Below are 22,675 nucleotides of genomic sequence, written 5' to 3'. Positions count from 1 at the left end.
GAGAGCGAAGGGAAGGAAGCTGGTGCGTGGGCAGCCGCCCGTGTGGCAGGCAGCTGGGCCTGGCCCACTGGGAGCCTCTGTGGTGCAACTTCATCCTCACCCCCCTGGAGGACGGGCTGCTCCTGCTTCCCTCTCTTGTGGGGCGACGGCTCCTCTCAGGGCCACTTGCGCCCTTCACATCTGACTTCCCCGGAGTGGCTCTTAGGAGTTGGCCAAGAGAAAGGCTGCAGGGCAGCATGGCAGGTAGAGAGGCAGCTGGCCTGGGCTGGGCTGTGCGAATCTGCCTCTGTAGTCATCTGGGCCCCCGGCAGGTGTTCGGGGATGGGGGAGGCTGAGGCCATGACATTTGTAGCAAGGAACTTATTTTCTGCCTGATTTTCTTTTTCCGTTGAAGTTGCTACACCAAGGACATTTTTTTTTTTTTTTTGACTCCTTAGTTAACAGGAGAACTTAAAAGCTGATTGGAAGTTCAGAGAGAAGGGTAGGATTTGTGAGTTCACCTGAATATCTTTTGAGACTTGTATTACCATGCAGTTCCATTTCGTGAAGCTACCTGGCCTTTCAGATATTTTCATTTACTGTATTAAAAAAAAAAAATACCTTAGAGGCTGTGGTGCAAAAAAAAAAAAAAAAAAACCCCAAAAGTTAGGTCAGCTGCCAGCCCTGACAAAGCTGTTTTCTTGTGGAATATAAAATCTGAGTTCTGATCAATGACATACTTAAGGAGTAATGGTAATCAGAGCATAGATTTTATGTTTAATGGTTATTTCTTTTGTTTTTTAAGATTTTATTTATTTCTTTGGGAGAGAGAGAGAGAGCACAAGCAGGGGGAGCAGAGGAAAGGAAGGAGCAGGCTCCCCGCTGAGCAGGGAGCCCGACGCAGGGCTCCATCCCAGGACCCTGAGATCATGACCTGAGCCGAAGGCAGATGCTTAACCCCCTGAGCTACCCAGGTGCCCCGGTTATTTCTTTTTTTAAAAACAAGAGTTAACGTACTGGGGGTTCAGTTTTATTTAGACAAATAGGGCTCTGATTTGGGGAGGAGGGTGGAATGCCAGCCCCCCCCCCCCCACCCCGAAGAACGAAGAACACCGGGTGTGACACTGGGAGTAAGACTCCGGAAAAGCGGAGCACGATTTGCTGGCAAGCTCAATACTCCCGGCATTCACAGAATGCACTTCCAGAGAAGTGTTATGAGACGTTCTGACCAGCGTCTGTCACCACGTGTTAAACAGCATGGCTAGTTTGGGAAGCCAGTGACACAGCGAGAATGCTGGACGTGGGGCACCTGGGTGGCTCAGTCGGTTAAGCCCCACGTTGGGCTCACTGCTCAGCTGGGGAGTCTGCTTCTCCCTCTCCCTCTGCTGCTCCCCCTGCTTGTGCTCTCTCTCTCTCTGTCAAATAAATAAATAAAATCTTAAAAAAAAAAAAGAATGCCAAACTTAGAGTAAATGAACGACTGCCATCACGATGGGCAGATGGCCAGTCTCATCAGGATGTTCTGCTGAAATTTCTGGAAAACCAGCATTGTCACTGGTATATATCGATAGTTTGAAACATGAACTGATAGAAAAAAATAGCATGTTATGAAGCAGCCATACATCAGAGTTTTCATTAGGTGATGAGACAGAAAGATTGAATGTGCCTCCGTTCACTGGATGGAGGGAAATAACATGGATCAGTGCTCCCTACAGTAAGACTTCCTTGGGGTTCTTCTCTTCAGCACAGGTAGACAAGGGAAGTCAGACGCTTTCTGAGATGGAGTGGTTTGAAAAGGCAAACCCCGGATTTTCTTGTAGTTTATACACTGTGGGCTCAGGCTAACATCCCATGATGGAGTAATAGTTACGAAAGATCCAGAGACCTGTCACCTCAATGTCATGATAACAGGTGGCACCACGGACCCCAGATACACTTGTAGGAAGGCCTTTTAAATCTCCAGTGAGTAAGGGACTAAAGGACCTGGTGAGGTGGTTTGTAATGGGCGTTGCTCTGCGTTTCTGTATTGTCTCACTCACTCTGTGTGCATCCCTATGGATAATGAGATGTCACACACGGAAGGGGCAGTGTTGCCATTGTTAGGTAAAGAAGGGAGAAGGGAAGGACAAGAGAAGTTGCAAAGAGTTTCTTCTGTTCATAGTCTGACGTCAGGTGCTCTGAGAGATGACTGGAAACCACGCCTGACTTCAGCGGGCAAGGTTATGAGTGAGTCCGGCCCAAGGGTCTGACAAAGTTCAAGTGTGGGCCAGCCACTGGTAGGAATGTGGTCAGGGAAAATGGGCCACTGTCCTGCTTCTAAGTGCTCCTGTAGTTGAGTGCTGTCTTTGAGGTCTGTGTGAACATTTGTGTGCGGCCACTTGGGTCCCTACCCATTGGAGAGGAGCCAGCTGCCTTAGGGACCCGCAGATCCTCCCTAGGGGAGGGCTGTGGCAGTGGCGCTCACCACTGGCCCCTGGTGGCCGGGTGCTGACATGGCAGGGCTGCCCACGAGAGTGGGAGTCCGTTGAGACTGCCCTCAGAGCCGCGGCCTTGGGGGCTGCTGGATCTTTGCTTTGAGCTGCATGTTGTGCATGATCACAGTTTTATTTTATAGGAATCCGAACCACAGAAGCCCAGGGAGGGAAAAATATGAAAAGCTAAATGACGCGAATTTTAGAATGGATATTTTAGAAGATAGTTTCTAAAAATTCAATTTGTGTTCACAAATATAATCTCTGATTTGCTTTCATAAAACTCAAATGTAGCATACTAAGGAGAAAATTGTAGAAAGAATGTATAGGATTGTAGCCTGGCCATAACTTTGCATTTGAATAATATAGGGACATACATATCCTTTTTGGTATATGGCTTTATTATATTGACCAAAACAAAGTGGCTTTGGAACCAGACTTCTTGAATTTGAATTCTGGCTCTGCCACTTACCACCAAAGTTAACCTTTTTGGCGTTAATATCCTGCCATTATTGTTGTTTTCTGTGTAGCAGGTAACTGTAGTTTGCCTGAATATTTGTTATAGTGCTGATAAGTGATAACTTTTATTCTGTTTTTAACAGGGACCTCCGAAATAATCTTATTAGTAGTATAGATCCAGGCGCCTTTTGGGGACTTTCATCGCTAAAAAGATTGTAAGTATTTGAATTGCTTGCTTATGAGTTTGAACTGTTCTTTTTTCTTTTTTTTTTTTAAGGTTTTATTTATTTATTTTACAGCTAGATAGAGCATGCATGAGAGAGGGAGAGAGAGAGCACGGGCAAGCGCGAGCAGGGGGAGGAGCAGAGGGAGAGGGACAAGCAGACTCCACGCTGAGTGCCAGGACATGGGGCTCCATCTCACGACCTTGAGATCATGACCTGAGTCGAAATCAAGAGTTTCATGACCTGAGCCGCAATCAAGAATCGGACACTTAAAACTGACTGAGCCACCTAGGCGCCCCCGAACTGTTCTCTTATAAGAACTGTTAACCCATTTCAAGCTTTAATGCAATAAAAAAAATGGGTTTTAAACAATTTTTAGTTTATTGACTAGGTCCATGATAGAACAAAAAGAATATTTAATATAAGTAGCATAGAAAGTGGTTAATTTGTGCAATAATTTGATTTGTTTGATGGTAGATGGTTGTGTCCTTCTTATGCTAATAAGATGATTACTGTATTGGCTTTGTCAGTGATCATAAGAAGTCATGCATAGAGGATTTTCAAGTTACGAATGCATTCAAACTCTGTCTGTTGTATAAGCTTATCAATTGAGGCCCCTTTCTATGAACGGTTTAAAGTCTTGCTATTTGCATGTATATTTTATCTGTGTATTATTATTTCAAAACCTACAGAGCAGTTTTTATTCCTTCTGAAGCTAAACAACTCCCCTTCACTCCTTTTTATGCGGTTTTCATAGCTGCCGTGTGAGCACGCTCCAGTTGCAGAGGTAACCCCACACTCGAGCCCTGCGGACTGTCCCGCCGTCCCTTATTCCTTCGAAAGACATTTCTTATTATTAAGTGCTGGCTGCTTACCATGGTCTGACTTCTTGGGAAGAGCTCACAGACCCTTGGGGGCAACCAGATAATGAAAATATGCCCTAACACATTCACATGGGAGCCATCACAGATAAAATCATAGTAAGAACGTGCCAAGGAAAGGAGGGGCCACCTGGGAGGGGAATGGCCTGCAGATTTGACCTTGCTCCCGAGGGATGAGTACTACATATTGAAAAATAACAAGACGGGCGTTCTAAGCAGAGTGGGTGTCCGTGTGGAGCCAGAGCATGAAGTACAAAGTGGGGAAAGAGGGGTTTTGGAGTTTAGGCTGGTCATGGAGAGATTAGGCTCTTGTAGGCCTAAGATGACCTGCCATGTTAAAGAACTTTGAAGCTCTTTAGACAGTGTGGGGCTAGCAGGACTTTTTGAATATGGAGTTGACATCAGATTTGTGTTTCAGAATATTTCTGATGGCAGGAGGGAGAAACCGCTTAAGTGCAGAGAACTGGGGACAGAGGATGTTGGGGATGAGACGATGCTTTCATTCTTCTCAACAATCATCCTTCCCTCCCTCTGTCCCTATCTCTCTCTCTCTTTTTTTTTTTTGGTTCTATCATACTCTTTTATTTACTTTTTCTTTTAAAAGATTTTATTTTTAAGTAATCTCTACACCCAACATGGGGCTCAAACTCACAACCCTGAAATCAAGAGTCGCCTGCTCTACTGACCGAGCCAGCCGGGCGCCTCTCTCATGCTCTCTTACTATTTAATGTTTATAAAGTATCCGGGGTGACTGGGTACTTTTTTTTTTTTTTTTAATGTCTTCTTTGTTTCCCGTGTTGTTTGTATAATAAAATAAGCTGTGTTTGCTCTGAGTTGAATCATGCCAGGAACTACTTAAATGCTGACAAGGACCTTCCCTCCTAATACTTTTGACATTTTGTATCTATTATTCTCTCATTCCAAACTCGTTCCTTTTTACAGTCAGATCCAATTGTAAGAGTTGGCCATGCTATTTTTGCCTATTTAAAAAAAAATACTTTTGCAAATATAATTTTTTTTTTCATTTAAAACGTATCCTCTGAAGCTCTCCTCTCAGTCCCCTGTCTTGGTCAGTCTTAGTGTTCAGAATTCTAGACGATGAGGCCTAGTAGGAGTTGAAGAATTCTCTCTTCATTGTGTAACATTGTTGGGAATTTCAGTGAGACTCTGTGGGAGGGAACGTTATTACCATGGTTTTTGGTGAGGGCGCCGGATGACGGTTCATTGTTTTTATCAGACTTCTGTGCGCTCCGGACGCCCCAGGATGTCTGCAGGAGGTCTCACCCTTGATCGGTTTTCTTCCCCGTGCACCCTGCTCTCCATTATTTTCCAGTTCAGGCTTTTTAATGAGGCAAGTCAGAAAAACTGGCCCGTCTGGAGTAGGTCAGTGGTGTTAATGGACACTGGAGTTCTGGGTCGGGAAGATAAATGTCGGAGGCGAGTGGGCATGATGTGGGCGTCGGAGTGGCAGTGGTCACGGTGTAGAGTTCGGTTTAGAGCCCAGTAACAGTGGTAACTGGGTCCAGCGGGGAGATCAGGTGGTGAGACAGAGAGCAGCATCAGTTCCGCTGAACAGAAATGGAGTCTGTTGTGGGTGCCCAGTAGTGTGCCCGGGTCCAGAGATAGAAGGGTAACTCAGGAACCCCTCGAGGGCTTGGCCGTCTCGTGGAATCCTGTGCACCGACCAGGAGCCTGCATGTGGACTTGGAATCTCCCTGGAGAGAGAGGGAACTGTAGCCAGAGCGTGGCTGCCGAGAGCTGCTAGGACCCAGGCATTCTGACGCGGGCGAGGGCCTGGAACACGGCCATAGCCAGGCTGCGTGCACCCGCCAGGGGAGAGGAGGGGCAGCGGCTTAGTAAGCTTGCTTGATGACAGTGAGTCACTTCCTTTGTGCTCCTCACCAGGTGCACGTGGAGGGTCCATTTGAATCAGGGGTGGGAACAGGAGGCCTCAAGTAGGAAGCGGGAATGTGGGTGTTAGACCCACCCTATCAGGAACTGGGGCTGAGGCCGAACCGTCTTTGTTTTATTTGTCCCTCCTGGAAATTCTGAGTTTGGGAACTTCTAGAATACCTTTCCCTCCAGCTTTTTCTTTTTTTTTTTTTTCCTCCTATGGAGGGATATGACGTCATATTGCCAGATGAGACAGACAGCTTATTCCCTCCCTTTGTGATTGGCCCCACTTTACTCCCAGCTTTTTGGGAGGGAAGCTCTTTTTAGGAAGATACGTGCTAATAATGTCTTCATGTTGAGATGCGGGTTGAAGGCAACTTGACTGCTAATAAAAAGCGGTTTCATCAGGATGTTTTAAGGATAATGCAGAATATCTTAGATTCTCTCTCCAGTTCTTTATCCTTCAGTAAATAATTTCTCAAGTACTTCCATCCAAAATAAATAAATAAATTTCTTGTTCAGTAGCATTTAATTACTGATCTCGTCCCTGGCACTGCCTGAGCATTTTTTCATTGCATTACACATTAAGTAGTCTTTTATGTTCTTGCCTAGGAAGGTAATTGCCATTTATAATATTCACCCCGCTAGAAAATACATCCTTAATTTCAAACAGTTGATGTGTAATGGAACTTAAGGTATACGACTTGCAAGCTGAGAGAGTCCTATATGTAAACTCAGTGAGATACAAAGATATTTGTGGTAGTAATGTTTGCTGGTTGCTTGTGCATACAGGCACTCTTTCTAATGAGGCTCTAAATCATTCATTTCAGTTGTGCCTCCCACTCGACAGCCACACATAAAGCTTTTTTTGTAAGTGTACCATGCCTTTGCCTTTATTTTATAGATAATTTGAATCAGGAAGATTAAGTGGCTTTCTGAAGGATAAACTACCAAAAGTAGGTAAAACCTAGACCTATTCAGTTTCTCTTTTTTTGCTTTATCAACAAATTCAAGCTGATTCTCAATCTAAATAAAACCCATTATCAATACCTAAATACCATTTTAAATAGGTATAGTTGTAATGAAATTGTTTCCCAAAGAATCACTGGTAATTACACCAGTTAAAGCTCAGAAGTGAGACAAGATAATGAATTGAGCCCAGAAATGCTTGTTTAAGCAGCAATTCACAAAATGATGCCTAATTTTCTTAAAAAGTAAAACCCAGAAATAAAAGGAAAATCAGCTGGAATAAAAAAAGTCCCATCGGATTAAACACTTACTTTAATATTCTGAGGAGCAGAAGCCTGGAACACAGCCGGTGCAGATAAAGTTTCGTATTGCTTAAGATTTTTTTTTTTTTTTTAATCAAAAGTTGCCATAGATAAGAAAGGCAGAACTGTGAAATTTAGGGAAACTCAGGATTACCTAAGCTAGATTTCGGAATATCTAGGGGAGAAACTTAGCACATAGGTGCCTGATTCGGATGCCCTGTCCTTATCATTTCCGGTTTCTTGTCTGGCTAATACAGTTTCTGCTGTTACCAAGTTATACAATTTGGACTCCAGCAGTTTTAGTTCAGAAATGGGTGGTGCACATTGCTTCTGTAAAGAGTAACTCAGAGCATGACTCAAAGAATAGGTACTTTTCCATTACAAAGAATAATATGGACATTGAAGAAAAGGTGATAAAAATATTTTTGGAAGTTTGGTTTAGAATCTTGTTCTAATTCTTTTATCAAAATCCAGGGGGTGAATAATTCCTAAGTAGGAACTGATAAAAATTAAGATTCATTGTTTTAGGGTTTTCCTGCATACAGTTTAGTAAGTCTAGTGATGGAAAAATTGCTGAAAGCCATGGGCTCTCACTTGAAGTTTACAGAAATTGTCATTTATTATCTCCCTGTTAGAATGCATTCTCTTGATTAAAATTGAAAATTGTGTTCACTCTCTGTGGTGTGGAGAAAAATAGTGCAGAAAGAACGCAATATCTACTACACATTTTATGTAGATAAAAAGGAAAAAGTTTCGTGGATTGAGGAGAAAAAAAATACTTAGAAAGTAACATTTGATAGGAACTATAAGAAGTTAGGAATGGGGCAGGGCGCCTGGGTGGCTCATTCGGTTAAGCCTCTGACTTCAGCTCAGGTCATGATCTCAGGGTCCTGGTAGTGAGCCCCATGTGGGGCTCCACGCTCAGTGGGGAGTGTGCTTCTCCCTCTGCCCCTCCCCCACCTTGTGCACGTGTGCGCGCTCCCCCCTCAAATAAATAAATTAAATAAAATGTTAAGAGTGGGGCGCCCACGTGACTCAGTCAGTTAACTGTCCGACTCTTGATTTCAGCACAGGTCATGCATGATCTCAGAGTCATGGGATTGAGCCCCTCCTCGGGCTCCATGCTCAGGGGGAGTTTGTTTGGGATTCTCTCTCTCTCCCTCTGCCCCACCCCCCGTTCTCCCTCCCTCTCTTTTTCTCTCTCTCTAAAATAAGTAAATCTTAAAAAAAAAAGTTTAAAGTGATGGGAAAAAATAACTAGGCCATTACCTAGATAAAGCTAAAGTAATCTGGCTTGGAGATTAAACGATAGATCTGTGAGGTAAAAGCAAACTCAGTTTTCTCATTACAGTCAAAACTTCTGATTTAGGGATGACATCAGAAAGCTTAAGTTTCAGGTATTCTTTTTTTTTTTTTTTAATTTTTTTTTTTTTAAAGATTTTATTTATTTGATAGAGAGAGACACAGCGAGAGAGGGAACACAAGCAGGGGGAGTGGGAGAGGGAGAAGCAGGCTTCCCGTGGAGCAGGGAGCCCGATGTGGGGCTCGATCCCAGGACCCTGGGATCATGACCTGAGTCGAAGGCAGACGCTTAACCGACTGAGCCATCCAGGCGCCCCTAAGTTTCAGGTATTCTTGAGGAAATAAAACCTCCAGCATTTTGGTAATTTGCCCCTTTGTCTTTTGTCTGTCTGATGTTCGCTGACACTGGGCTCTATCCCTGACTTCCACAGCTTAGTGAACGGTGTAGGTCACCTAAGGTATTCTCTCACAAACAGTAAGATAGGTTGAGTCTCATTTTTACCACTCCAGTCTTATCGTGAGTCATTTTACAGGAGTAAGTGCTTGAAATATAGAGAGCACTATAATTAGGCAGTGCTTAGTCTGTACGCAGATAGGTGAAAGCAAGGATTATTTTTTCTCTCAGTGCTCCCCTTAACTCACTTGAAGTAGGTAAACTTCTCAGGGATGCTGAAAAGAAAGGTCTAGCATGATACCTGGGTGCTTTTCTTGAATACTGAACATATGAAACCTTCATCCAAGAGAACTAATTGAAGACACTTTTTCCCCCTTTCTCCTCAGGGATCTGACTAACAATCGAATAGGATGTCTGAATGCAGACATATTTCGAGGACTCGCCAATCTGGTTAGGCTGTAAGTATGTCTTTTCTACTAAAATGTAAGAAGACATGTGGACTAGTACCCAGATACTTATAGACACCTAGGACATGTCTGATAGTAAAGTAGCAGCTGTCAGGATTATAGAAGGAGAAGGAGATAAGGAGCTGGAAATTCAGTCTTGGGGATATAATGTCATCAGAATATAATATTGTGTATTCACACACACAAACACACACACACAGAGCCCCTTAATGGGGTGTATGCCTCAGGGAACATGTTCATGTTGAGAGAGATGGTCAGAAGCTTTGCTGGTCTGGATAAATTTCCTGGAAGGGGTAAAACCTGAGCTGATGGTCCAGAGATTGCAGAGATTTGATTAGTTAGAAAGGAAAAGAAGTGAGCCAGTGATGCGTGAAGGTGGAAGGTGAGAGCAAAGACAGTGTCAAGGGGAAAGCCGTTGATGTGAAGAGTGAAATCACCATTTGAATCATGCCTCTGACTTTGTGATTTGGGGTGAGTTCACTTTTCTGAGCTTTTCTGTTTTTTTTTCATCTGTTAAAGTAGGTTCATGGTACCTCGAAGTTATTATAAAGATTAATTAAAATTTGAATGATCTGTATCTCTCTCTCTTATAATTTATATATAATATAAATACAGAAGAACTTTGTATAAGCCATCAAATAACATTTTTATTTTCTTTTTAAAATGAGGAGGCTCTGTTTGGGAGTAACTAGAAATCAAGCTGATTATCTTTAATAGAACTTTATATGGGAGCATATGAAAGGCAGATGGGCTTAGAACAGATTTAACAATAGGAAGCCACTGAAGGACATTTATGTTGGGAAAGTGGCATCCTGTTTTACAGAATAGTTGTCTGGGAGTAGGGTATAGGATGAAATTTGGGATTGAGGGTCAAAGGTCTAGTTACAAGGATTGTCTATGCCTGGTTCTTTCTGTGGCTTTTCAGAATGTTTCTGCAACTTCATTCATGTTAACTTTATTATATATATTTTTAAGATTTTATTTATTTGAGAGAGAGAGACAGTGAGAGAGAGATCATGAGCAGGGGGGAAAGAGTAGAGGGAGAAGCAGACTCCCCACTGAGCAGGGAGCCTGATGTGGGACTTGATCATGACCTGGGATCATGACCTGAGCCAAAGGCAGACGCTTAACCGACTGAGCCACTCAGGCGCCCATTCATGTTAACTTTAAAAAAGCTCTTAGGGCCTTCAATGGTGAGATCATTTCATCTCTGCACTAAGGGAGGGGACTTCAGATCACTTGTTAGGATACCACCGGGTACTCCTGCTTCTTTACAAACTTGTAGTATTTTTCAGTGAGCCCTTTAATTTGGGAGGAGAGATATATGGCCAAACTTAAGTGTTTAAGTGTAAGATTGATTTGGTGTACAGCTTTGCTCATAACTTGAAATTAATTAAACCAATTGCATTTTTATTTTTTTGTGGCTGGATTGCAGCAATTTTATTTCAGTGCTTCTGTTATCTCTTCTTGAGAGTCTTGTATTTTTGGTTCTGAGGACTGCATAAGAATTGGCAAAATGAGGCATTTATGAAGGAAAAATCTGTTATATTTTTGGGTAGCTGTGACTCAAGTAATGAAAAAGAGTCTTGGGTTTACTGTTTCATCGACTTTAGTTCCAGATGAATTTATAACTGTGGCTCAGGGATTCTTGACCCATCAGCAAATGTTCCTTAGGCAAAAGAGCTGGAAGGGACCATCTTTACATTAGGGCCACTTACTATTTCCTTACACTTTTTTTTTTCCCTCCTGCATCAAAAGCTGAAGTTTTTGGAAGTTCTGAAGCTTGGGTCCATCTCTTACATTTTTATTAATTCTGTGCTATCTGTTGTGAGACGTTACAGGACATTTATCCAAGTGAATCATTAAAGCAGAAGAATAGCACTACCAAGTTTCCTACTTTGAGATTTGGTTGAGTGATTTTGTAGCCCATGTCCTAATAGATCACTGTGGCTCTTTTAAATGCAACACTCTATGGCATATACAGATATAAACCTGACTTTATGTCCTCTAAAGACTGTTCTAAGAAAAATTGGCAATTGAGGTAGCTTTTTTAACTTCAGGAATGCATTGCAGTGGAGATGCTTGTAATAAGTTGGGTTGACACAGGTCGAGAGTCAGGGATCAAGAAACTTTGGACGAGTGTGCTGTATGGATAGCAGCAGACTGCAGATTTCTAGGCTCTCTGAGCCAGCCTGGATGCTGGTTGTGAAGGCTGGTAACTATCTGTGTTTCCCACTGGGAAGAAAAGCACCTTCTCAATCCAACAAGTGGAAAAGGGAATTTGATTAGCCATCGGGCATGTAGTGCCTTTCTTACATAAAGTCTGTCTCCCACCCAGAAGAGCAGGCATATAGAAGAAGGGAATCCAGAGTGGATCACTCTTTATAGATATTTCCTTTACTGCTTCTTCAGCTGGATTCTCTGGATTGCCTTGGAACCTGGGATCTGGGACTGGGGGGCCTCTTAGCCAAGAAGGCTGGAGTGGAGGCCCCCTAGGGCCTGGATGAGACCCTGGCAGACAGAGGGTGGTCTTCTCGCCCATGCCTCTCATCGTTTTGAAACAAGTCATGGCTTTGGAGGTTTAGGTTAAGAATTCAGAAATAACCTTAAATATGTCTGAGGCTTCAGTGGACATGGATGTAGGGGGCCTAATTGATTAATCCTGTATATGGATCTTTGCCTTTGTTGATGGAGAATTTCTGGGGCCAACTGTCTCAGAGAAGTGAAGACATACTCCCAGATGTTCCTACCCCATCCCTCTCCACAGTGGAAATAACTGGCAAGCCAAAGATGGGGAGATGGAAGTGAACTTCTGTGAAGTCTCTGTCCTTCACTTAGGATGTCACTTTCCAGAGAAGTTGTCAGGAGCACAACAGATCAAAAGCTTTCCTTTTTTCCCCTTTTTTATGAATTTTTATCAGTTTACATCTTGTATTTTTTTCTAAGAATTATACCTTTAATATTTTTCTATCAGAAATAATTGGTGAGTGGGGGCTCCTGGGTGGTTCAGTCAGTTAAGCATCTCTCTTTGGCTCAGGTCATGATCCCAGCATCCTGGGATGGAGGTGCCCCCCCACCCCCCAGTCTGGGTCCCTGCTCAGCGGGGAGCCTGCTTCTCCCTCTCGCCATGCCCCTGCCTCCCCCTGCTTGTGCTCTCTCTCGAATAAATAAATAAAGTTAAAAAAGAAATAATCGGTGAGTGATATTTATAAGAACTTCCTTTATACAATTGAACAGTTACTGGTGTCATTAAGTAATAAAACCACATAGAGATTTGAAGGAAAAATTAAATCTCCCTTCCATCACTTCAGACGTATCATCGTGAGCTAGCATGTGCTAGCTATCTGGTGTATTATTTTCAGATTTTCTGTTGCCCCCACAAATGTACAGGCATACGTATGGGGCTTTAAATTTGTGCTGTACTCAGCAGTTTACTTAAAAAAATCACCAGCATGTCATTAATATCTTTTCAAGAGGGTACATGTTGATATAGTTTGTGTTTGTTAACAATTACAGAATATTCCAAGTATAGAACTGATTGTAATTTAGTCACTTATTCCTCTGTTGTAGGAGATTCCATCTGATTGCATTTCCCCCGCCTTTAACAAATTGGCCCTGGTAAACATCCCTTGTATATACATAAGTGATGCATCGTACATATTTAACTTACAGGAATTCAAATATATCTGTTTAGCAAAAAGTTAAGTAAATAAAGAAAAATTAAGATATTAAGAAACCACAGTGTAAAGGGGTGGGAGTGGGGATGGATGGATAATTCACCTGCTATTGTATTCAGGGAGCTGATAGGACATGGGAACAGTGACTTTGCTGGTTGTCATTCTCAGTTCCCTTTTACTTTTTTGTGTAAGTATCTCAGAGCTGGAGTGTGATTCTGGTGTTTTAAAATGTGTGTAAGTTTTTATGGTCCCCAGACCGAAGCCAGTACTCTGGTGTTCAGCCAGTCTTCTAGCACTGGAGGGAAAATCGGTTTGTGTTGGGATTTACTGAGAGCATGGTGTGTCTTACTCCAATGTGATTCCTTCCTTCCTCTGTGATTTTTAAAAGGAAATAGCTAATAATATCTAATGATTAGAATGAAATTACCTAATAATTAGAATCTAATGATCCCTGTGGGATGCCATTATTTTGTTTATACTTAAATCCTATATTTGTATGGTAGAGTTTTATTTCCAACTTACTATTATGGAATCTTTCAAACTTGTAAAAAACAAACAAACAAACAAAAAAACCCAAAACATTAGAGACAATTGTATAAGGAATCTCCATGTCTCCTTCCCGCAGTTTCAACACTTAGCAACTTCATAGCCAGTCTTGTTTTAGTTCTATCTCCCATCTCTTTGTCTTCCTGCCTACATTATTTTAAACAGATCTAAGTAATCATATAATTCCACATAGGGTAGCTTCATAAAAGTACTGTTGTTTGTTTTAATTGCAATACCCTTTTCAAGATCTACATTCAGTATCCCCTCCGATAGGCCAAAAAAGAGAAGGGCGTCTCTTTCATTGTTCTTTTAATTGCCAGATACCCTTTTTTTGTTTGTTTGCTTAAGTTCCTAGGTAGTTCTCCTGTGAAGATCAGAAACCTTTTATCCAGACGTTTTCTATCAAAAATTTGTATGCTACATTTAAAAGCCAATCCAGGGATGTTTTTACTGAATCTCATTGTATATTAATTTGTGAAGGATTCGCATTTGTGTAATACTAAGTCTTCCCAACCAGGAATACACTGCTGCAGAATCCCATCTATGGACTGTCACTTTCTCCCACATGGGAGGGATTCAGCCCAGATTCCAGAGGAGAGGTCCAGGTCTCAGGACATCTTCCTTGAGAATTCTAGGTTTAAGTTGTATCTATTCTTGATATTAAAACAGGCACTGAACAGAGCTTGTGGTGATTAGACCATCCTGCCATCTTCCCAGAGCCTTCAGTCCCATTTTAGTATTAGAAGCTTCCTGAAGATGGAGTCTACATCCTGAATAACCACCACTGTTGAGCACCTACTGTGTACCCCAGCTTGTTACTAGCTGCCAGGGGTACCCTGGTAAATAAGACCCACAAGGCCCTCTGTCTTGGAGCTTAGGGTCAAGTGTGGAATCATTATGGGTATAACAAACCACCTCAAATTGTAGCATAGGGCGTTCTGGGTTTAATTCATATAAAACTCTTCAAGGTTTTAAATATTTATTAAAGTCATCTGATACAAGGGGAAACAAGATAGGTTAAGTAATTTGCCCAAGGCCAGCACTGAATTATGTCAGTTTTAAACCCCGGACTCATTGCACTCTGTTGACATATTTTATTCAGTTCCTGTGGGTTGCTACTGCTGGTTATTCAGGTCATCCCTGTCCTTTTCTTGTTTTTACATTTCTGTTTTCTTAAATGGTGAGTTAACACGTGAAGAGTAATTCACTTATAATGAGAGCGTGACTAAAGTTCTGGCTCAGTAAGGTACCTTTCAGATTCACCTGGTATTTGGTAGAAAATCATTACCTGATAGTAATAACTTCAAAATAATTTTATTACTTTATTTTGGTTGAGAACAAATTTCTTTATCCCTGGATAAAATATTTATTAGTTCCCTTTTTATAAGATTTAAAACAACTTTCATAAATTCTTTATAACATTCAGTGATTATAGGACACGTTAGGAAATTGTATAAAATGATATATAATCATTAGTATTTTTTAAATGAGATTATTTCCTTTTTTTTTTTTCCTAGAAACCTTTCAGGGAATTTGTTTTCTTCATTGTCTCAAGGAACTTTTGATTATCTTGGCTCATTACGGTCTTTGTAAGTAATTTTTTTTTCCTGTTTTGATAAATATAACTTGGTTTTTAAAAATTAAGAACAGTTATTAAATGGTTTAAGAGACTTCATAGGGAAAATCTGATGATTTTGCAAAAGTTGGACTCTCACTCGAGCGTATGCATTTTCATTGGAAAACATACCGTAAACCTGAATAATGTGTTTCAGACTGGGACAACCGTTTTCTCCTTAGAATACTGTATCTCTCTATATTTAGAGTAAATAAATTGGCAATTCATTCTCTTTCACTTTATTTTTCAAGTTAGAAAATATTTTACTGTTTGACTAGTTGAATCCACAAGGTATAAAATATCCCTCCCTATGAAGAATCTATAGTTAAGAATATTTTATGCTTTTGGGATTTACCTTTTATCCTGTAACCCCTTTCCCAAACTGAATTCACAACTTATTACTGACATTGCTAGGAATGTTTATGTAGAATGCTTGCTTTGTACAATCAATGCAAGATCATATTGACACAGTTCTCTGTAGCTTTAGAATTGGTAGATTTTTTTTTTTTTTCCTCCCAGAGCAGTTTTGTTAACTGAGATGGTATGGGAGTTCCTTTTGACAGTAATGGTATTTCTAGCTAAACCATAATATATTTCAAACTATAAGTTACACTAATTTCTATTGGAAATACAGTTAAATATAATGCTTTTTAAATTTTTATTGTGTATAATTTATGGGATTGACTCTTTTTACAAGGAAAAATGTCTTCCCTAGCAGATGCTGTTTGGTGTTTGCTAACTTCTTTCCTACATCCCCTCCCTACCCTCCCGTTCTCTGCTCTTCTCCTTGAAGTTTCTAGACCTAACACTGAGCAGTTTTCAGTGAGATGTAGCTAATACTTAGGCATTCATCTGGCTCCTCAGCATTATGGCGGACCCGTGTACATGCTTCTGGAGCTATGCTGGATTAAACTCTGGCCTTTTTGTTTCCGTTACTGTTTTTTAGTGAAAACATCTCTTTCTGGCATATTTAGTGGGCTCAAGTCAACCATTTATGTGAAGTTAAGAAAATAAAAAAGACTACAAAGAATAATTGGGCTTTTGAGACCCTGGGTAGCAGGAATGTAGGAAGTATTTTTTTCCAAAAACTGGGGAAAATGACCAGTGTTTTTTTTACCCGATAGTGCTGGAAACCGACCAGAAGGTGGTGCTTAGGAGTTAGAAATCAGTCCAGGCATCCTGTATTGGTTTTTAAAATTTACTTTCTCTTTGTGTATCTCATTCCAGCTCCCATCCTCTTTTTTTTTTTTTGCCAGAACTAATAAGATGAAGCCTTTGCTTGCACGCTGTGTTAGGAGCACACATTCTGTTTGCTCTTTGCACTTTGATTTATTTGTACAGAACACGTTACATTCTGTATTGGTTATATTCATTTTCTTCCACTATTATATAATGTCCCCCAGGTTGACAGGGGACAGTATCTGTATTTATTGTTATTAGCTGGACTTAGCATACTGTGCAGCACATAAATAGCACTTTGTAAAACCAAGTATTCAATAAATTATTGTGCTTTTACCCAAGCTATATATATTATCCTCTCTTTGTTTCTTATACCCTGGTGCCAAATTATAAAACTTCTTGCCTCATGTAAAAATAATTCTGTATATTCTTTCATATCAAGTGTGAGGTATTCTTCTATTTTTGATTGGTTGAGTCTGTACCCCTTACGTTTGTAAGTATCTTGGTATCAGTTGGTGCAAGTAGAGAGGTGTCAGAAAGAGTCTCCACTCTTGATAAACTTAGACTCTAGTCAGACAGAATATAACCATGGTAAACGGTCGCATATTCCTTTATGTTGCCAGAATTAATAGTTCTAAGGCATTTAAGGCAAGAACATGGCAATGATGTTGGAACAATTAGGGAAGTCTTCAAGGTCCTCTGTTAGTGCCACCATGCTTAATTGATGAATGGGTAGAAATTCGATTTCGCACAGAAGATGGGAGATTTGGTCTTCTGGACCCTGGGATTAAGGAACTTGTTGCATAGAAGGGGGATGATATGTAGATTTGGGTTTGCATCCCAGCTTTGATCTAAAGCAGGTAGTCCCTGAATTAGCAGGGAGGCGTGCTGGGGTCAGCCATTCCACCTCTCCTCTCACTGGAAAGGAGAAGAGAACCAGTTGGTACAGTTTGTGCCAAAGGCCGCTGAGGGTGAGCGGTGGTGTGCTTGTCACCCAAAGCAGAAGCCAAGATAAAGCAAATGTGCTGTTTAATTTTACTCACCATACTCCCTAATTTGTATTTTGTATACTACAGAGAATTTCAGACTGAGTATCTTTTGTGTGATTGTAACATACTGTGGATGCATCGCTGGGTGAAGGAGAGAAACATCACCGTTCGGGACACGCGCTGTGTTTATCCAAAGTCTCTTCAGGCCCAGCCAGTCACGGGGGTGAGGCAAGAGTTGCTGACATGCGGTAAGGGAGAAGGGGAAGCAGAGGAAGGGTTTGCCATATTTTACTTGTTACTCTGTTTTTCTTGACAATCTGAAAATTCTCTGTTTACTGTGCTGGAATTGATTATAACCATTAATCTTCACGGATCTGATAATACATATTTAGTTTATGCGAACAGTTAAGTCAGCTGGATAAAAAATCGTTTTTTTGATTGGTGTTTAAGGTTCTTGGGTTCTGAACAGCTTTCTTTATGGAAAACAATTTCAGAGAATAGTGTAGAGCTTCAGATTTTCCATCAGTTGGCAAGCCAGGAATTTGTTGATAGTTAAAAAAAAAAAAATCTGAGGCTGCAATCATTATTTGTTGGTAGGAGTGTGAAATAATAGAGCCTTTTTGATACAGAATTTGGCAGTATGTATCAGTGTTCTTAAAAATTTGATACAGTTTGATCTAGTGATTCTACACGAGGGTTTAATTCTTAGGAAATGATCAGCTTTGTATGTCAATATTTAAGTATAAGTGTATCTTCAAGTCTCAAAAATAGGGGATTGGTTAAATGACTTGTGACACATCCACTTATAATATGCAGCTATTGAAAATCATGATTTTGAATAGTATCTGAAGACTTGAGGGAAATATGTTTATTAAATTAAAAAGAAAAAAAAAACCCACATGAACCAAAAACAGTCCTTAAAATGATCAAAGGAGTTTCCAGTTTAGTCTTTGTATCTGGAAATAAGAGTTCTGTACTTTTTTACGTTTTCTCTTTATCATTATTGTTGTAGTTCCACAAGTAAAGCATGCTATTGGATGAAAATTACGATTTGTGAAAAGAAACAGCATATACATACATCAGATCATCATGATGTACACTTGAAATATCTTACAATTTTGAATGGGGGAGGGGAGAATACAAATATCTTACAATTTTGTCAGTTATACCTCAGTAAAGCTGGAAGAGAAGAGAAACTAAAGGAAGTAAACCAAACAAAGCCCATCTTGCATTCTTATCACTCAAAGGTAGCTGTTATCAAAGATAACTTAGTGTATTTTCTTCATCTTTTCCCGTGCTTTGACCAAAATGTCATCATACTCCAATGATATTTTGTAACTTTTTAAAACCTGAGATAATGTAAACCCATTTCCTCATCATATAAAATAGATGCATACCAATTCATGATATAGATGTTGTTATCATGTCTCTTTAGGTTGTTAATTTCTTCATAAATAATTGCAAGGATTAATTTGCTTGCATGCATGTTTGCATATGTGTTGTTATTCCTTTAAATAGACTGCTGCTAAAAACAGTAGACTGTGGACTAAATATTCTAAAGGCCTTTAATGAGTTCATGGTGTTTGTGTGTATTTTTGCATACATATTTAGGATTCCTCCCTTTTGTTTATATGACTGGAAAAAAAGAATATCAGCTTTTAAATAGTGATGGTAATATATGGGATTTTAAAAGATTTTTCTTTCCCTTTTCTTTAAATGTTCTAAATTTTTTCAATGAGTATGCATTACTTATATAAGCAGAAACCAGTGGTTTAATCAAAGGTAGTACTGTCTGCTGAAGGTATTCTAAAATTATATATATACTTACCACCAGTTCCATTCTCCGGGTTTAGGTATCATTTACAATCTGTTTTTTTAGTAAGTGCTGAGATACCACCAAAAAGGAACACTTTAAGTGTCAGAACTGATTATGAGATGGTTTCATTTCAATTTTACTAATTTTGTTTTCATCTAGGACCCATTTATCTCAGTAGGAGCCTTGGTGCTAGCATTAAAATGCTGGTTGCTGAGGAAAACTTGTTTCTCCATTTAAAAAATTTTTAATTAGAATTTCTATAACTTTTTTTAAGATTTTATTTATTAGAAAGAGCGAGAGAGCACGTGCACACGCACACATGAGCAGGGGGAGGGCAGAGGGAGAGGGAGAAGCATTGGCTTCCCGCTGAGCAGGGAGCCCGATGCGGGGCTCGATCCCAGGACCCTGGGATCATGACCTGAGTTGAAGGCAGATGCTTAACCGAATGAGCCACCCAGGCTGCCCCTCTATAACTTTTAATTCTGGGGTGTGACTATAGTATTGTATTTGTTTACTGAAGTCTTCATTTTATTGTCTGTAGACCCACCCCTTGAATTACCATCTTTCTACATGACTCCATCTCATCGTCAAGTTGTGTTTGAAGGAGACAGCCTCCCCTTCCAGTGTATGGCTTCATATATTGATCAGGATATGCAAGTGTTATGGTATCAGGATGGACGAATAGTTGAAACTGATGAATCACAAGGTATCTTTGTTGAAAAGAACATGATTCACAACTGCTCGTTGATTGCAAGGTAAACTGTGGATTTTATTTATTTCAGAATTGTCACGTTTAGTTAGAATTTAAATTAATAATTTATCTTCTTGCATTTTAAAATGCAAACCTTTGGTTTTCCTTTTCCTGATTTTTACTTCTCCAGAAATTAAGGAGTTGCCTTTTCATCCAGTTGTGATGAAAAAAAGCATAGGATTAAAGGGAAACACTGTTATACTTTTTGTTTAAAGTTTTAGGTGGGAAAATGTAAACTTTTAATGCCAAACTTAACTTCTAACCATTTACTGCTGCTAAACTCAGATTTTCACTTTTAGCAATCACCTAATTTTCACTATCTTGGTTAATGCTACATCTTAAGATACTTCCTTTCTCTACTCCACTGGTATAAAAAAAAATAACACCTGTCCTGTTAATCCCATGCCTGGTATGATCACCAAAATCATTAATTCAAATGAACTTTATAAAGTATAAAAAATAGAGTAAAAATATATGTATTACCATCACTATATATTTTGTTTTGGTAAAATCTTAATCTATAGGCATTGAATTTCCTTTTTCTTCTCCCTCCGTCTCTCTCTCTGTGTGTCTCTGTCTCTCTTTCTTTTTTCCCTTCCTACCAATTTCTTAAAGACAGAACTCAACTTGAATATTTAATAATAGATTTGTAGTTTCCACACTCTGCCAGGGCATCTTAGGGTAATATCACTGCAGATTCATAGAAGTGCCATTATAAAAAAGTCTATAGCTATCTATCTAGAAAATAAAGACCCTCTGAGTTGAGAATCATGTCTGGGAGTTTTTGGGGTAGGATATTCTATTTTATAATTTCTGTTTTCCTCCTGAGATTTCCTGTCTTGTTTATTAGAAGCATATTTTCCTTTGTGTCTTCTAACATATTTATAGTAGTTGCTTTTAAATCCTTGCCTGCTCTTTCCAACATCTGGGTCATCTTGGGATCATCACCACTGACTGCTTTGCTTCTGTATATATTTTATAGTTTCCTATTTAAAAAAAATATTGTTTATGTATCTAGTAATGCTGGATTCTATCCTGGATCGTATGAATGATTCACTATAGAGAAGCTGACAAAGCACAGCCTATGGGCTACATGTGGACTGATGGGCCTACGGGCTAAGAATATTTTTTACATTTGTAAATGGTTACATTTCAAATGGTTATGTAAGTGGCTATATAATATCTTCCAAGTTGCTTCTTGGCCAGAAAAGCCTAAAATAATTACTGTCTGGCCTTTATTTTTTTTATTTTTAAAGATTTTATTTATTTGACAGAGACAGAGAGAGAGCACAAGCAGGGGGAGTGGGAGAGGGAGAAACAGGCTCCCTGCTGAGCAGGGAGCCCGATGCGGGACTCGATCCCAGGACCCTGGGATCATGACTTGACCTGAAGGCAGACGCTTAACCAACTGAGCCACCCAGGCGTCCCACTGTCTGGCCTTTAAAGAAAAACCACTTTTTGCAAATCCCTGACTCGGGATTCTCTTCCATTTGCTTGAAGTCAGCTGGTTTTTGTTCCCTTAAGCAGTTACTTGGCTAAACTCAAACTCCTAGTTGTCTTTTCTGTGATGGCAGCAGCTGAAATCTGTGTGGTGTCTACCCTATCTGTGGGAACCAGGGGCCAGTTAGAGATCTGCGTGATTTTATATGCAGAAGTTTGGGCTTCCAGCCATGTTCCTTTCTACCTCTGTGCTCTGATATTTCAACAAGTAAGACTGAATTTCTGTTTGAGTAGGGCCTATCCTTGCACAAAAGCCATTGGAAACCATTTCCTGGGTCTTACTCCCCAGTGCTGATGCCTTCTTCCTAGGGTCAACTTCTCTCTGGTTTCTGCTTGTTTTGGATCACTGGCCATGTGTTTGGATAGTTGTCATTTTGTAGTTTGTGCAGAGCTTATAAATAATAGTGAACTGCACGGAGGGTAGTTTGGTAGAAGCTGGTCTGCTGTTACCAGAATCAGAGTTCCTTTATTAGGGCATAAGATTGTCAGAAACAGTTTATTCGGTCCCAGTGAGAGAAGACTCTTAATTGTTACCTTACTTGTATTGTGGTGATAATTTCATAAGCGTATACATGGGTTAAAACTCATTAAGATGTGAGCTTTAGGCAGTTTTATTATATGAGTAGGTAATAATACATGATACAACAATAAAGCTTTGAAAATATATAGAACCCTGCGGCACCTGGGTGGCTCAGTTGGTTAAGTTGTCCGACTCTTGATTTCAGCTCAGGTCATAATCTCAGGGTTGTGAGATGGAGCCCCACATCAGACTCCATGCTGGCGTGAAGCCTGCTTAAGACTCTCTCTCCCTCTCCCTCTGTCCCGTGCCCTCCCCCCAACCCCTGATCACGCTCATGCTCTCTCTCTCTAATTTAGAACTCTTAAATTTTGCAACTCTAAAGTAACTAGATTAACTTTATAAATTTATTTCTGCAAGTCATACTTTGAATTCTTTGTAGCAGTACAGAAAATTAATTCTAAGGTTAGCATCCTTGCCTAATAGTTTTGTTGGGAAGGACACTTGACTCATGTGAAAATCTTTCGTATGAAGACTGAAGTCCTTTACCCAGAATTTGCCTCCGTATTAATAACGAAGTTGCAGAAAAAGGAAGTACGTACGGTATTGACTTGGTTAACCTGAGAGATCGCTGTTGATTCTTCATTGGTTTCTTTATGTCATCCGTCCTTCATTAGTAAGAATCAGAGTTTGTAGTTTTCCTCAAATATGAAATTGAAGCTGCCTCTTCCTCCTTAAATTTCT

The 22,675-nt window shown here is 40.2% G+C and overlaps 1 protein-coding gene across 6 annotated transcripts in view; it reads left to right on the top strand.

Annotated features, from left to right (window-relative positions):
- Window positions 1–22,675, top strand: part of ADGRA3 (adhesion G protein-coupled receptor A3) — a 125,178-nt gene that overhangs the window by 45,286 nt on the left and 57,217 nt on the right. For 4 of the 6 annotated variants that reach the window (XM_054508983.2, XM_064584337.1, XM_045881394.3 and 1 more), the window contains 5 exons: window positions 3,053–3,124; window positions 9,261–9,332; window positions 15,082–15,153; window positions 17,435–17,595; window positions 19,705–19,918. In XM_054508983.2, the coding sequence (XP_054364958.1) occupies window positions 3,053–3,124; window positions 9,261–9,332; window positions 15,082–15,153; window positions 17,435–17,595; window positions 19,705–19,918 (591 nt within the window). Of the gene's footprint in view, window positions 1–3,052; window positions 3,125–6,811; window positions 6,864–9,260; window positions 9,333–15,081; window positions 15,154–17,434; window positions 17,596–19,704; window positions 19,919–22,675 lie in introns of those variants that run through there. The other 2 variants (XM_054508985.2, XM_064584336.1) reach the window with 2 other exon arrangements.

This window comes from Mirounga angustirostris, unplaced genomic scaffold, assembly GCF_029215605.1.
Source record: "Mirounga angustirostris isolate CCGP_5_RB_7025 unplaced genomic scaffold, mMirAng1.0.hap1 SCAF_2, whole genome shotgun sequence".
NCBI lineage: Eukaryota > Metazoa > Chordata > Mammalia > Carnivora > Phocidae > Mirounga > Mirounga angustirostris.
This window is presented reverse-complemented; position numbering and strand designations above follow the sequence as displayed.